The following is a 17,621-nucleotide window of genomic DNA, read 5'->3' as shown; positions in this document are numbered from 1 at the left end:
TTTAATTATTAGAATTATTAAAGTTTATAGGATTGAAAACTTATAAAGTTTAAAATACTAATTTAAATATAATTATTAAAATAGATTTTTTTTTTATATATAACCCATGTATAAAAATGTAATTTGGAAGATTTCCAAAGTCTGGAAAATTATTTTAATTTCATATTCTTTGACAAAGGCGCGACACATTATAGGAAAAGTTGAGAAAAGCCTCAATTTCGAAACCGATTTACCAACTAATTAATAAGGTATAGAATGGGTGTGAAGGCAATGGAGAAAGTCAATAATCTGATTTTCACTCCTTCTTGGTGTTTCCCATCAGGTGACTTTAGACTCCAAAGCCAATAATTATATATATATCTCCCTCTTTTGCTGAAATTGATTACCCGCGGGTTCGTTAGGGGCCACATAGACATCGGCTAATGGATTTTGAATTATGAACCTATATATATATTTTACCACACCATAGCTATCTTATATACGCGTAACTGTCTCTAAATGTCCTCATGAACAATGTATGCTATTTTCTATCTCTATACAAAATCTCTACATTATCGAAACAACAAACGAGAGGTAAATTTAAATTTCGATAAAGCTATTAAGAGAACAAAAAAAGCGAAATGAGCTTTTGCCAACGATTTTATACTCCCAGTTAAAGGCAGTAAAAACAGGATATAAAAATGAATCGTAGAAGAGGGTTTTTGACATGGATTATGGCCCACTTTTTTCAATTTTAAAAATGTACTCGAAAAAAATGTGCACACGCTGCATGTGGAAAAATTTTATTTATCGTTCAGTTAATTTCACTATATGCGTATAGACGCATTTTATTATCATTATTATAACTATTCTATTTCAAATTGTCCGTTTCTTCAAATTCATAATTTGGAAATTAAATATTTTTGTAGAATGAAATTAAAAATATTTAATTAAAAAAAAAAAAAAAAAAAAAAATTGTTTTGATGCGACATAAGTCTCCGTGTTAAGGATGAGTTTGCATTTATATAGGGCTCTGTCTGCATTCCGTGACACGAGATCTTTACGAAAATAACCAGGAGGTTAATGCACCAGCCATATAATGTGAACCAAGAGTTTTCCTAAGATTCTATTTAGAAACATATTATATAGCTATGATGACATACTTTAGTTTCACTATATAGATTAAAAGAAATAGACTCTATAAAAATTGGGTATTTATTTATAACTTCACAAAAATTTTTGTGTATCTATAAAACTTTCTTTTTTTCGAAACTTTATTATCACTTTCTCAAGAGAAGTGAGAAAACAAGGTATACAATTACTTAAAAATATCGTTTATAGTGAAAAACAAGATAAAAATATTTCACATTTGATATAATAGTACAGCGATTAGGCTATACTAGATTGGCAATATAAAATTAAGGGTTCGATTTCTGTCAGCAAAAATAATTTTTGCTTATAATTTTATATGAATAAATTGGAATAAGTCTCGAGAAGAGAGAATATAAAACTTAAAAAATGTAATAAACGATGCTTGCAAAATTTAGGCAGAAATACAGAATCGGTGCCAAGAGCGAACCATTCGGATTGCAATTACCTCTACTTTAATGTCCAGGGAACGATGTCGGGACTCGTTTTCAGATTTTGGAATTTCATGGTTCGTTGGATAATATATTTAGTAGTGAAATAAAATTCTCCCCAAAGGTAGAATTGTATCGTTTACTGAATTAGGTGTCTGGATCGATATAGTTACGTATATAACAATTCAGAAATAAATTAGAATTTCTATTTTCTTTTATTTTGAGAATAGAAAAGCCAAGTTTAGTTGTTACCGTAAATAAAAAGTTCCATTAGGGGCGAAGGAAGTGAGAAAATGGAATTACGTAATTTTAAATAATGCGTCCATTCAAATCTTCTTAAAGTAAAAGCTGTCTGCGTGTGTGTGTGAGAGAGAGAGAGTTGATTAACGGAAAAACCTTTTTTTCCAAATGACTATGTTTTTTTTCTTCCTGAAAAAGAAGAAAAATGAATGGATATAATACACAAATGACTCGGAAGCGAGAGAATTATTTGTGTGGCTCTAATTTAAATACACTAAAGATATATATACTTAAAGAGAAAGAAGAAGGTTCTTTACTTGAGACAGTGGGAGATAAGGAAATAAATTTTGAAATTCAATCTCAAGTGCCTTGAGCGGTTCACTAACGAGAATTATTTTTCTGTTTTAATTATGTTCTAGTCACGTTGGAGATATAACGATACCTATACATACGGGGTGAAGAACTGCACCCTCGTTATGTGCGCCTTTTTTTTGTATAGCAGAGAAAGATCAATATGACAAGGATAAATTCAAGCCTCACACACTTATTATTTTCAAAAAGAAAAGAAAGTTTCAAATTACTATAAATATTTTAATGATTTTGAAATTGATTTTAAAAATAAATATCCATAGAAATAAAATATAAATTACAATAAATCCGATTATATATAGCAATTAAATTAATCTAGATGATCAGCAGAAAATGGATTTGTAGAATATACTTTCGATTACAGTAGCAGATATTACAAAAAAGAGATTTTATCATACAATGTAATTTTCTTCAGCCTCACAAAGGAAAATGTATCATCTTAAAAGTCATTATCTACTCGTCAGTTTCTTCAAAAGATTATAAATGATATATCTCTTAAAAAGAGAAAAGAAAAGAAGAAATTTTATTTGCCCTTTGAAAAAGTAGTATTTTGAAAACTTTCTTAATGTTCTGTAAATTCTAAAAATATTTCGGCAAAAGTGCATTTTTAGCTATTATGTCACAAGTAAAATAATAATAATTACACTTCTCATCTCTTGTGAAATATTACATATATAAAACAATAAGAAATGTTTTCGTCTGTTAAATGGCATGTCTATTATATAAATGTACAGTTATCACTTGACTTTGGAATTTCAAATCGCATACAAGGTTGAAATAACTTCAATATTATTATTAATAGACAGTTGTGCATCATCTATTATAACATTTACCACGATCAGGAATTACATCAAGTTACCTCAAATCTCTCTTGACATGTGTATGCCATTGAAATTCTTGTGAGGCGATATCGAGAAAGGAATTTGGACTAGTTCGGCGATTCAATTTCATCAAATCCTCTGTGACGTTTATTGATTTTCATATATATGCATTACGAATACTAAAAGCCACATGCATATTGTGTGACGTCTAGCAACAGCAGAAAACACACACAGACTTGATTTATCTCCCTTGACACGTACATCATAACGTCAAATTCTTATTTTGGCCCACATTAATTAATTATAAAGATATGACATGTGTTTAAAATATTAAAAATTTAAGATTTTCTATAGAGGAATTAGAGAATACTAATGGTCCTCTGAATTAGTATTATTATGCTTGCGAAAATTGGTAAAATTATATACAAAATACCCTTTCTAGTTTCTCTACATGTGACCTTTTTAAAAATAAGATAACATTTGATTGATAAATGTACATACACAAAATGTATATACGTATATAAAAAAATATATATGTGGGATGACTTAACAAATGACCTTCCCTGCCACCCTGAATTACTCGGCCGCCCACCGTTTATCCACTTGCCATGATCTCATCTCACCATTTATTTACTGCAATCACCAATTTTATACCGTATCAGATAAATGATAAATTTTCCCATATACAGTTGTCAATAGACTCCCAATAAATTCTCTTATCAAAAAATTGTGTTTAAATATATGTCTCTCTCTCTCTCTCTCTCTTTATATGGCAGTAATTTTTTTTCTCAGAAACTCGAAAAATAGGCATGATCTCACTGCAATTTTATTTCAGAGAAAAATCACAAAAATTAAGATTATGAGGGGAATAAAAACAGCTGAGAAAATAACTAAAAATTCAAAAGTTATTTTTACAATTAATCAAAGAGAATTATGGTTACTGTTTTCCAGATGTGAAAAAAATTTAATGAATAAAGAATACTACAAAAAAATTGAAAAAAAAAACTACAGAGTAATAGATTATAAATAAAAATTTTCCCATTTGCAAAATTCCTTTTTAAGATATGAGCTCATACAGAAAACTAATGTCAAAAGTATTTCTCTACCTTATAAATTATAAATGAATGTCACTTAAAATGATAAGATACAGAATGAAAATTTACCTAAAAGAATTAGACGTTTCCGTTGAAGAATAATTGCGTCACCAAAATTATCAATTTTTGATTTCACTCTTATTTAAGATATATATAATGCAAAATATGAATATGAAAAAATATTGTCAATCTATTTTAAACAATGCATCAGCAAATTCTAAGCGCATGATGAGATGTCTCATACACGTGACAAGTGTTTATATTTTTCAAACTACCACATAAAATCCTGATTTCTCGAAAAAATTGCTAATTTCCAATATATTAAAATGGATTCATATAGAAAGTGTGTCTTAATGACAATGACACTGAATAATAATTATTATTATTGAATATAAGAAAGTAACAAGGAACTTGAAAATGGACGTCCGGTACGCGTGGTGTGTGCGCATCGACTGCTAACTAACTTCACGCGGAGACTTCACTTTCGTCTCTTTCTCTCGCTCATTCTCTTTTTGTCTCTCTTTTCTCTCTGTCACACTATCATTCAACCCACGCATTCAATATTCCTTCCATCTCCCTCATATATAATATGTTAGTTTATTTAAAAAAAAAAACGTCTCTAAAAATCAAGTTTCTTTCGTATACAAAAGATTATCCAGCTTGCTTCTTCTACTTCTTCTTCATTCGAATACAGAAATTTTTGCAGCTATTCTTGGACATTGACGAGACGAATTTTATGTTTTTCCTCCCGGCATCTAGTTTGCATATATGATACGTAAATTTTCGAGTATTCTAATATCAAAAATTCACTCTAAACCAAAAGAAATTAAAAATAAATACCAAACAATCATCCATTATCAGTTGTAACATCAAAATTGTCGTTTGTCTTAGCAGAAATACTGTTTCAAAAAGAGATAAAGATTAGGTAGTTATTAATCTACGCTTAACAATATCTCAATTCATAAGTAACAAAGTTTGCAAATTCTCTCACTCTCTTAAATTTTAAACACACTGTTGTCTCAGTGTGGTTAATATCTAATTCTTTAAATTCTTATACGACATTTAAAAATGATAAAAAATGGATCGAAAGTGCACTCTTCGTATATATAAGACTGCACGAAACCCACATATATATAGTGCAATTTATCTTCCTTTTTCCTAATCTAAAAACATTTTCAACTCCATTCGAGCGCGAATCAGCACACACGTTTCGAGAACTCAAGTATAGTTGTATTATAGTAAAAAAAACACAAAAGTTTTAATCGAAAAAGTTACAAAACAATGCGGTTTTATACATCTTTACTTTTATTATTTATAAAATCTTCTAGTACTTTTATGATAAATTTTCCCGAAATAATATTTCATAATCATTTTAAAAGCTATATTCTCTTAAGATTCTGAAAAATTTGCTATGACTGTTACTTCCCGATGAATAAGTATCCCTTTATCTTTTTGTTTTAAATTTAGAAACACTCATCGTGTCAAATTCCTTTCACCGCGAGATTTGGAGTGGATTTATAATGTTTTATTGAAAGGCTTTGTGACTCGTTTGTGCAGTTATTGAACTGTATATACCTATATATATATATATATATATATATATATATATATATACGAGTTCAAGAGCAAAACGTGCTTCACACATTTTACTGTTAATTGCGTGAGTGGAGACATTGGAGCAATTTCTCTCCTCTGGATATATGTTTCCCATAAAATATATAAAACTTTTATCGTTTTCTAAAGTCCTTTTCGTATATAAGCGCACTTGGATAGATTTCGATAAAGAAAGAAAAAAAAATACAATGCTTCTCTTTTCTATATTGAAACATTTTTTTCAATCTCTCCACAGTTTATGGGAAGTGTATATATATGAATACTGAAATAATAAAATATACGTTGCAGCAAATAGAAAAAGGGTAACAATAAAAAATTTCGACTCTACACACCTTCAATTTTTTATGGACGACCTATTATTTATTACAGAGTTTCGAAATCATATCCAATAAAATTTACCGAAGAGCAAACATTTATATTTCCTTCTCTAAATGGGTATTTAAAAGAATGAACCAATATAATGAATTATCCTACTCATGAAGCATTGTATCATTTCATCTCAAAAGCGTCAAAAAATATTTCCGTTCCTATATACAGAATCCGATTAAGCGGAGAGAGAGAGAGAGATGATCCTTTGAATGTAAAATTTTGGAAAATTGAGTTACACCCCGAGGTAAAATCTCGGCGCAGCTTAATTTTCCCCAATTCCATTACGCCTGCGCGTGAATGTGTCTAGTATATGAAAAGCTTAAAAGCAATGCCATATCATCAAGAATACGCGACCATTCACGGAAATTGAAAATTAAATGGAGAGTAAGTTTTTTTGTAAACTCATTTTCCCTAAAAGAACCTCATCTCATAATTATATTGTTTAACATACCTAATATTTAGTAAATTTGCTTAATATCTATATATATTTATACAACGTGAGGTATACTAATTTGAAATTTTAATATCAATTATTACGCTCCAGGGTTTGAACACAATCTCTCTCATTTGGCTCGTGTCTGGATAAGCTCATTTGCTTAATTCATAAAGCAGGATGGAGTCATCGAGCGGATAATTAATTGCCTTCTTTTGTGAAAAAAAAATATAATATATATAAGTAAATATTCATTAAATCGTTCACCGCAGTTAATATAACCTTGCAATTCTAATTTTATAATTAAATAACTAAAGTGTAATGTATAAAAATAGCTTTTTCAAAATTTATAAATAAAAATTATTGTTAATAAAAAATGTTAATTTTCAGTTGTAAGGTAATTTTTTTAAATTGTTCAACCAATTGATATGAAAATTGTGACGGTCTTTTGACTTTTGTACATACAATATATATAAAAGCACTGCCGCGGGAGTTGAAAGTCAATCGAAGTAGAAGGGAAATCACTTTGAACTTTTTGGAAAGTTTAAGATGAAGTTTGTTTGATTGAAAGGTCTTGTATGGCGGGTGGTCTTTGTACAGGGGTTTTACACACTAATACACAGACATTTTGTAAACAGTCATCACTTTTATATAGTCGATCAACTTCAGACAAGAAGGAATTCTTAATAAAAAAAAAAAAAACTTTGCGAAAATGGAAAAAAAGTTTCCAGTATCAAATCGTTTACTTTAAGTTATATTCAGTAGATCTATATACATGTATAAATTTATGGAACTATATATAAACACATGTGTATTAAAATGTATATGTGTGATATATATATATAGACAGAATATTAACAGCGCACTGTGATTTATACTTTATGAGAGTTACGACCTCTCTCTTTGAAAGTTCAATAATCGAGCTTCACGTAATCTGCATATCTGATTAATTGGACCCTAAATCGAGTTATGTTCTCCCGTCGAATTGGTTAAATTACACTACACGCGTTTCCGCAATGCCTCCCACGTTCTAACTGCAATATTATATATATATACACGAAACTCCAGAAAGTGAGAAATTAGTTTTACAGTTTAGAAAAAATTCAACAAAAATTTTGAAAAAAGAAAAAAAAACAGTTTCCAAAATACAGAAAAAATGAACACGAAGTTTACTTCAGTCCATATGTGTCATGTAAACCCCATATCATGGCTGTCGAAAAGTTTTCGACAATAAAATCTAAATTCAAAATGTGATTTAATTTTTAAACTAAAATCTCGGTATACTTTTTTTTTTTAATTTTTCTGCAAAATTTAAAAAAAAAATCCTATCCTATCAAAATTTTGCAAATAATAAAATGAGAAAATTTTTCTACAATATTGGTCAATCATTGTCATTATTTTCAGACGAAAATAATTTACAGCAACAAAATGTAATAAAAACGGAAGATTTATTGAATTCAAAAATTGAAAATAAATCCGATCCACCATCATCATCATCCACCAATGATAATGATGACTGTGAAAAAATAAGAAACATACTATTAGAAGATTTGAAAAATAATCGTGTAATTGATAAAAATAATCTTCACAAAATAATTAAAGAACATTTGAAAAAACGAAGAATTAACGATAATTTTAACAGTTCAACAACAGCAGAGGCAATTTTAGCATTACTTCAAGAAATTCAATTACAATTACAATCGATATTAAACACATCGAATTTTATAACCTATGAGGAACAATATACAGAAATACTAATTGGTAATTTAAAAAATGACATTTTTGAGAATTTTGTAAGTAATCAAGAACAGGAAGAACCAAAGAAAACAACAACACCTTTGGCAGTTGTTTGTCAAATAAAGGCGAAACATAAGAGAATAAACGTTACAGATAAGGATGTTGATCAAAATGAGACATCCGCGAAAGGTGAACGACACATTCAAGATGAGGTGAATGGCATTTCAAAAAGACAAAATTTCATTAATTCAAAACAAAAAAAAAAATTAAAATTTTTATACAAAATTTTCTTCAATATTCTGAAATTTATAAATTTTTAATAAAATGCAATTAAAAATTCTGTTAAATAAAAATTTTCAGACAAAAATAATAACCAAACATGTTAATTATTTCAGGAATATTTCGAGGAATTTTTCAAAGAAATTCAAGAGGGATTAAATAGGGGATTTTATCGAAAGCGAAGACGTTATTGGAGTCGATTTAGTTTCAGTCCATCATCGACTATATCTGAATGTCAAATTAATCAATCGTCGGATAAATTTTTTAAAAAATCAAACCAATTATTATCCTCCATGACAGTATCTGACGAAAACTTAAAAAAAATTGAAACTCCCTTTAATTTAACAACAGTTAACAGAAGTGAAACATTTTTCGATTGTGCCAACAAGAAGATAGAAAAAGTAAATATCGAATTTTTTGTATTCTTTTTCCTTCGCGTGCACGTCAAATGTATAATATAATAATGAAAGAAAAAAATTGCATTTAATTTGGAAAGTAAATACGAAAAATATTCTGTTTCATTTTTAATTGGAAACAAATGAGAGAAATTTTTTTTTTGTATTTGATTTGAAAAAAAAGAGATAAATCTTTCCTATTTTAAATATCCGGAAATATGAATTATTAAATTATATTTTACCTATATTTGTTAGAGAACAAATTCAATTTTTGCTTTTTGTTATTTTTATTTTTATTAAATTTTTTTAAATTAAAGTTTGAATACTGATATAAAACAAGTTTGATAATATAAATTTATCAAAGTTTATCATGAATATATAATGTCATAAAAAAATATTGTAGAATTTTTTTTTATTAGATGTTTTATAGGCGGATCGAGATTTTATATTGAATTAACGAGATTTGTCCCTGGGTAGAAAACCCAACAAGTTATGACTACATATTGAAAACTTTATCAAACTATTTTTGTTCCTTAATAAATTTAAAAAAGCAAAAACTAATTTTAAAAAAGTTCCATAAAATATCTCATTTTTTGTTTGTTTTCTTTTTAATGACAGTCTTTTGTCTTTTCTGTTTATTAACCAAAAAAAAAGAAGAAAAAAATCAAGTCAAAATTTAATCATTTTTTCAAAATTTATCAAAATTTCATTTTATTTTTAAACAATAATTTACTTTCAATATGGTATTTAAAACAAAATAATAAAAATACGAATGTAGCTAATATTAAAAAACTTACTAATCAATATTCAATCAATAATTATTTAATTTACAAGAATTTAATAACAAAATATTAATTAAAAAAAAAAATTTTCAGTTTCCACTATCACCACTATCCCCCTTAGAAGATGAGAATAATCCATTTCAAAATAGTTCCAATTTTTTATCACCAACATCATCGATAAATCAAAAAATATCAATTGAATCAAATAGAAATTCTAAAATATCATCAGATGACTCACCATCAAGATCAGTTGAATCAACATCAAATGCAAGTTCATTGTCCTTGTCTAACGCATTTCAATTTGATGAAATAAAACCAAATGGCAGTGAACAAAAAATAATAAACACAAATTTACAATCGGACATGGAATTATCAAGAGAGATGAATGTTTTAGAGGAACAAAATAACAACATCAATAACAATACTGAGAAATCTGAGGATGTTGAAAGTGCCTCATCTGGACCAAATTTGTTAATAACAGATGAAAGTGTATTGAAATTGGCACGTGCTTTGAACATCGCGAAACGCTTTCAAAATGAAAACAAAGTTCTTTGGCAACAAATCACCCGACTAAAGAATTTAATTAACGAAAAGGATTTAGAAATTAAACGAGTCAAATTACATTCAAAGAAGGAGGCAAGCCAGGATGAGGTGAAAATTCTTAAAGATAAATTAACAATTTTGGAACAGGAACAAAGTAACATGAGTCAGAATTTGAGAAAAAGTGAAAAACTTTGTCGCGAATATGAAAGGGATCTTGATGGTTTAGAAAAAAATTTGGAATTTGCAGAACAACGCAGGTAATACTATTTTTTATTTTCAACAAATTTCCATTTCAATTTGCAATTAAACAGAATTTTTTTTTTCTCCTATATAGAAAAAGTTTTAAGTCAAATTGCATTTGTATTAAGAGCGAATCATCGAAACAAAATTTTAATATTGGAACATTGCCAGAGATAGATAATAAAGATCAGGAATCAGAAATTGAGAATTTAGAATACGCTGCTGAAGGATCAAGTTGTTTTCAACTTAAGGGAAATAATAATAAAACTGAAAACTCAAGCACTGAAAAAGCAGATAACTCATCATCATCATCATTAATGAAACGATCATCAGCTTATGAAAAATCAATATCTGGACATACACTAAGAAATTCACGGCTTCGTAAAGAATTTAAAAATAACAAAACTTGTGAAAGATAAAATCTCGACAAAAAAAAAAAAATTTTGTAACTAATAACGAATGAAATATTACTTTTAAATAATGAAAAAATAATTTACTAAAACCCCTAAAACATTGAAAACATATTTTTAAACATTAAGTCTAAGAAGGTTGAAAGTTCAAAAAAAAATAAATAAAAGAAGACCTTCATGCGAATGTAATGAATGTAAAAAAAAAAGAAAACATGTGTTCTATAAGGTTGCCTCCAAAAGCGCATAAAAGTCAGAGGTCGTGGTATATTGATTTTTGGTCCGAGGGTGTGGGGGGGAGGGAATAAAAGTACCGATTACTGTCGCTAATCAGCACTTCATGTGGATGCTGGGAAAGCAATCAATTTGTTCAGAAATGTAGTTATATACACACATAGCTATATATATATTTACAAAACGAAATTATGAGTCACGTGCGTAAACGAGAGAGAAAGAAATTTCCAGCAAAATTTTGTACTTCAACTACAACACCAATCCATTTATGCCGCTACTTGACATTTAGCCAAGCTTCACATATTATTATGCTTGAATAGAGATTCTATAATACCTCTTATGAAAAATGACTGGGGCGCGTATTTCAATTGTACTTTAAAACTCTACTTGTAAACTTTCATTATTGCAAAAAAAAAAAAAATTCTCAATTTAACCAGTGAAAATATTCAAATAATCGACTGTTATATTAAATAAATATCTTTTTTTTTTAGTTTGTTTAATATTTTTAAAAAATGCTAATAGGAGAAAAAAATTTTTAACGCTAGGAAGAATCGAACACAAGACGTGACGCTCAGTCTAATCCTACATCTTAACGACTCCGACCAATAAATTTTTTTTCAGTCAATAAAAATACAGTTTTTAATATATTCTAGAATTTTTGAAATTCTAAATAAGTTTAAAAAAAAAATTCAACTTCTTACCACTTTAAAACCGTTAGATTCTCTCGCCATAATTTTGAATTTACCTGAAACAAAAGAAAAAGTTTATCATTAATTTTCTAATAAATGTGTATACAATTTTTTTTTTAGTATAAAAATTAAAAAAAAAAAACTATATTCATATATCTGCAAAAATTTATTGCACTTAAATAATCAAAATTTTAACTTAAACAAAAATTTTCCCATTTCTAGTAAAATATTTTCTGGTAAATCTTTGTTCTTTCTCTGAGGAGTAAATTTTAACTCCATTTTTCAAAGAATAAACAAATCACCAGGCAAATGCGATCAGGTTAAAAGTTTTTGAACGTATATTGAAAAAAAATTCACTTTACTAAAATAGAGAAGGTTCAAATAGGGTTTGTGTGGGGGGTTTTAGAGATGAAGGGGGTAAAATACGACTAAAAAAATATAAGATGAGTCAGAGAAAATTGCCCAGTAAAAAGGGAGGATGATATAGCAAATGAAACCTAGGCAGAGTTCGAAATACATCGAATGAGAGAGAGAGAGAGAGAAAACCAAGACGAGTAGAAGATTGACATGAAAAGAGAAACCAAAATTGGTTTGAGGCTCTTTCCATTTATTTTCGCAACTCCCCCACCCCCCTTCGTAACCCTTATATTCCAAGCATGTAGGAGAGAACTCTCCTTATATTCCATTGGCGTCGTCGTCGCCGTGGAATTCCACATTTCTAACTCTTCACGCGAGAAGAAACCATCTTCTTCTTTTTATTCTCTTTATTTCCTCCTACGCTCTTTCTCATCCCCAAACGAAACACACACACACACACGTCTTTTTCCTTATCTCTTTTCCTCTACTCTCGCGCTCCCCCCCCCCCCCCTCTCTCTCTCTCTCTCTCTCTCTCTCTCTCTCTCTCTCTCTCTCTCTCTCTACTCTCATTCGCATTCTTCCCTGAAGCAAGTGGACACGAATGCACTTTATACATATATATCGACGAAGAGCTTTTTCCACGCGGAAATTTATCTTTGAAGGAAAACGACGGTATAAATGAAAATTGCTCTTCTTTTTTTTTGCATTGAGAAAAAATATAATTGGATTCAGGAAAAAAATTCTACTTTCAACTTCTTTTTTTTTTAAAAAAAAGTCCTAATTAATTACGAAGGGATATAACAAATCTTCGTGAAGAAAATTATGATTCAATTTAGTACCTATATATAAGGATATAAAAGATATATATTGCAAAGAGGAAAATTTATTATTGAAAAATAGGAATAAATTCTTAAATATAGATTATAATTTTTCCAATGTATAAAACGAAAAAATTAAAATTCTATTAAAAAGTTTTCTAAAAAATAATTATATAGAAAAGACAAAATTATAAAATCATATGCTCACGGGAGTATCAAATTGAAATGCATATACAACAGTTATCACAAGTAGTAACGGTTGGTTATGGTCAGCCATTCATTCGATTGGTCAGACAAGCGAGAAATTAATCTGTCACACTTCATCGACTACCCAGGACACAAATTTTTTGAAACTAAATCTCGCTAAAAACTCTCTTATAAAATCAAATATTAAACAATTTGCCACAGCGAGATGATAAATTTTTATTTTACCACAATTTCTTTAAATTAAAAAAAAAAATTTATTTAGCAGAAAATTCTCATCTAACTGAGCATATTTTCATTAAACACAAATTTTCGTTTATCAAAATTTTATGTAAAATCAAATTCATTCATATATAGAGGAGAGAGAAGTAGAATAAGCCCTTAAGGGTGACAAAACACCGAACATATAACTATATTTTGGAACATGGGGTTTCTGGGAATAGTCTCGTATTACGTCTTGATTAAATGGTGGTTTACACCCTCAGGCTGATATTCACCCTCGCAAAATCCTGTAAAACCAGAGCTTCACATTCGAACTTGTCTTCAAAGACCCTTGTTTACACACTAAACCATTTGAAATCAAGGGTGGAAACCTGTGCACGTGCTTTTACATAACTTTGATTTTAATGGGAAAAAAATGAACTTAAAAAGAACAAAATTTGCAAAAATAATTTTCTACTAAAATATTATTTTAAAAAAATCCCTCAAAACAATATTTAAACCTAATTATATGAATACTCAAAATTTACACTGAAAAAAAATTTACTTGATTCAAATAATCGGTTACTTGACTATTATCAAAAAAATATTTACTTGAGGCAAATATAATTTTTGAAATCAATACTATTTCAAATAATAATTATTTTAAAATATTTATTTGATAATAACGTAACCAATTATTTGAATCAAATAAATTTTTTTTTAGTGTATGATAAATAATAATTGTATCATATAATAGTACTTCCAATATAAACACGATTACATATATATTTGACTATTTTTATATAACGGGAAACTTTTTTTTATGTAAATAATGAAATAGTATCTCGTTTATTAAAACGGATTGTAGGTCAAACTACAATATATATATATATATATATATATATATATATATATATATATATATATATATATATATATATATATATATATATATATATATATAGAAACCACAATATGACCGCATATATACAACAAGTTATTTTTACTTTTTCTCTCACTAAGAAAACGGGTTTCAATTCCGGAAGTTTATTCAATAATAGTTATTATTTATCTCCAAAACAAAAAATCGCACAATTCAAAATTAAAATCTTTTTACAGTTTTACGAATTTTTTCTATATAAATTTTTTTATTTTTAAAACTAATCTTTGGAAACATTTTTATCTTCAACCAAAAATTTCTTTTTGGAAAAGAAAGAAAAATAATTCATGCGCCCCCTCGAAAGGGTTTAATGGAGACAAAAACGATTTGGATAAATATTAGTGTTTGTAAATTTTTAGTATCATATTTTGATTATAAATTGTTCGAAAGATATATATATATATATATATATATATAGATGTGAGTGACACTTTTGGTCCAGGGGCAAACAAGAAATGATTAGTATGTAGTGAGGGGTTGCCTATATGAAACCATCACATGCAGGTGTATTGCGAGCGACCTATAACAATTTGTATTACATTGCTATCCTACGGGGAAATATCTGATACAGTGTCTTGATGTATAGCAAGAGGGAGGTGATAATTGTTCATGCTTCGTATATATAAACATACTCGCATTGCACGCACGTGTTAGTTAATATGCTTGACGGCAATACTCTGTAATTATCAACCTGATATTATTACGTACATTGCACAATATTTATTCCTTTATAAATATTCGAGAAAAAAACACAACAAAAGTTTGCACCATACATAATCCATTCTTTAAAAGTTATTGTTCCCTAAATCAGAATCAAATCTATTGGAACAGAATTAAAATAAAAATTACGTATGCTTTAAAATTATATTGTTTCAGAATCAGAATCAAAATTAGAATCAGAAGTGTTTAATTTCGATTAGGATTTCAGAATAAAAATCAGAAATTCAATTCTAATTCCTGAAACTGAATCAAAAGAAAACTATTGTTATTCAACGATGCTATATATAATTATAATAAAAAAAGATGTTATTTCTAATTACACAAGAATTATATTAAAAATAAATGAATTTTAAGCGAAGTGCATTATCGGATTAGTGTTTGCGAGCAGGATTAGGAGGCGGAACAACAAGAGGCTCATGATCGAATTACCTTGCAAATTGCATGTTGATGAAGATACGGCAATGCTTCTCGATCGATTGGTCACGGACAATAATAATGGAGTGGCGGACAATGAAAAAGATTTTGATTTTGGGACAACTTGTTTTTGCACACAATAACTGCGAGCACGTCGCCGAAAAAGTGGCGAGTCTAAAAATGTATCGTCGTATTGTGGCATATTTCACTAGCACATTATTACTTTTTTGTTATTATTATTATTATTATTATTATTATTATTATTATTATTATTATATTTTCACATAATAAAATCACTTTTGCCGATTTAAATTGGCAAACAATTATTCCCATTTCTTTCAGACATTCTGGAACCTAAATCACATTTTCACACGTTCTACATTTAAAAATTTAATTCTTTTTTTCTATTTCCTCTTTTTATCATTAAAAAAAATATAATTTTTTATACAATAAATTGGTTCTTAAAAATAGAAAAAAGTTTTGAATTCGACGAAAGAAAAAATCACACTGGACTTTTTGTTATTAAAATGCACTGGCCATGTCAATTATCAGTAATTAAGTGCTTATTTATATGTTCATTTGACTCACTGATAAGTTAACAATGTTTTCTTTTGGACAATAAAATATAATTGTTATTATAATTTAGAAAATATTTTTATTTTAAAAGAAAAATTCATGCCGAGTATTATAAGAATTTAATCTTTCATTTTTGAACAATGATGATAAAGTTAAAAAGTTTAATGGACGTAAAGAGCGCGCATAAGAAAATGAATAAAACATTTACTAGATAGATACGAAATAATGGAGACTATAAAATATTAAGAGTCGTAATGTCTTGAAGACTGCACACATGACGAAAAGTAAATTTTGTATACAGAATTTGTTTTTTAAACCTTGGAAAATGTGACTACTATAAAGATTTTAGTCGAATATTCTTTTTTTTTTGGTAAATATAAATAACTATCTCATTGATTACAAAATAATACTTCAAAAATTTTACCAATAAAAATGTGCTATACGCAATTTATAAAATTAAATTGTGTAGCACACTTTTTTTGAATTAATAAAATAAAAAAGCGTTATGAAATTTTTAAATTAAAACTAGTCATAAATTCAATTTAACTGACTTTTATTATCATATACTAAATAGATATGTATCACACATCTATGTAGTAATCATCATTTGACCTAATTTTCCATCGAGAATTATGTTATATAAAACAATTCTTCGAGACAATTGAAAATTCAACATTTATTTAAAATCCCAATTCTCCTCTATACACGATATCATTGTTTTTCTCTCGAAATAAAAAAAAATATATATATTTCTAGAACAAAAAAAAAGGAAATAATTTTTCGTTTTTATATAGAAGCAAATAGCACCCTGACAATAATAAAATCTGTCAAATTCATCACAAGGATCACAACAATAATAAAACCCCGACACGAACTAAACACGTGCAGTATCTGACGAGATCTGAGCTTGGTGATTTTAGACAGAGAGAGAGAGAGAAAAAGAGAGGAAGGAAGGTGAGATGTGAAACTAGCCAGAGGGATTATGTATTATCTGTGTGTGGTGACGAAAGAGATCGATCGAAAAGTGCCAAGAATGGACATCAAGTATATTTTCACAGGACACACATACAAGTTTATATAGATTTTAGTGCCTTGTAGGTCAAACGATTTGCGATAACTGGAGCGAAAATTTTGGTCACCCATACCTTTCTCTCACCTCCCCCTTTGGTTTGTAATCTCGCGTTTAGAACACATTACTATATCTCTATTTTATCGGGTCCTTATATTTCGACTTGTTTTTTTTTTTTTTTTTTTTAATATATAAAATTTAATAAAAGCAAGAGAGGCTCATGTGTAATGTGCCATTAGCAAACGCCAGAATGAACACACACGAAGCTGACCGAACCTTAATATAATCGCGGGTCCTTATAATCCTCAAATTCAAAACTTTGATCCGTCTATTGAAACTTTGCTCCATCGGATCTCTATTATGCTTCAACTAACTTTCATTTATAAACATATTATTGATAGATTAAATATAAGCTGTATTTAGTTTATAGTCACTTGGAAAATTATTTTCTATAACATATTTAAGAATTAAAAATTTAGATTTTTTTATCAATTGTAATTTTTTTATCGAAAATTGT

At 28.1% G+C, this 17,621-nt stretch overlaps 2 protein-coding genes across 8 annotated transcripts in view; one reads left to right on the top strand and one right to left on the bottom strand.

Annotated features, from left to right (window-relative positions):
• LOC127277348 (guanine nucleotide-releasing factor 2) overlaps positions 1-17,621 on the bottom strand; it is a 47,561-nt gene that overhangs the window by 20,067 nt on the left and 9,873 nt on the right. Inside the window, exon 1 of one of the 7 annotated variants that reach the window (XM_051298436.1) lies at positions 4,153-4,527. The exons of the other annotated variants lie outside the window; for them this stretch is intronic. The gene's annotated coding sequence lies outside the window, so the exon portion shown is untranslated. Of the gene's footprint in view, positions 1-4,152; positions 4,528-17,621 lie in introns of those variants that run through there. 7 annotated transcript variants of the gene reach the window in all.
• LOC127277350 (J domain-containing protein DDB_G0295729-like) lies at positions 7,678-10,967 on the top strand. The gene is made up of 4 exons (XM_051298438.1): positions 7,678-8,448; positions 8,632-8,916; positions 9,786-10,492; positions 10,570-10,967. The coding sequence occupies exons 1-4, from the start codon at positions 7,855-7,857 to the stop codon at positions 10,892-10,894; spliced, it is 1,911 nt and encodes a 636-aa protein (XP_051154395.1). The 5' UTR covers positions 7,678-7,854; the 3' UTR covers positions 10,895-10,967.

Source organism: Leptopilina boulardi, unplaced genomic scaffold (assembly GCF_019393585.1).
Source record: "Leptopilina boulardi isolate dan_hultmark-lab unplaced genomic scaffold, ZJU_Lbou_2.1 LbouV2_165, whole genome shotgun sequence".
In the NCBI taxonomy this organism is placed as follows: Eukaryota; Metazoa; Arthropoda; class Insecta; order Hymenoptera; family Figitidae; genus Leptopilina; species Leptopilina boulardi.
Note: the sequence above shows the minus strand (reverse complement) of the source record. Positions and strands in the feature narration are given on the sequence as shown.

Coding starts and splice junctions, on each gene's coding strand:
- LOC127277350 (XM_051298438.1), top strand. CDS start 7,855: ATGAGAAAATTTTTCTACAATATTGGTCAATCATTGTCATTATTTTCA. Junction 8,917..9,785: donor CCAACAAGAAGATAGAAAAA/GTAAATATCGAA, acceptor AAAAATTTTCAG/TTTCCACTATCACCACTATC. Junction 10,493..10,569: donor GAATTTGCAGAACAACGCAG/GTAATACTATTT, acceptor TCTCCTATATAG/AAAAAGTTTTAAGTCAAATT.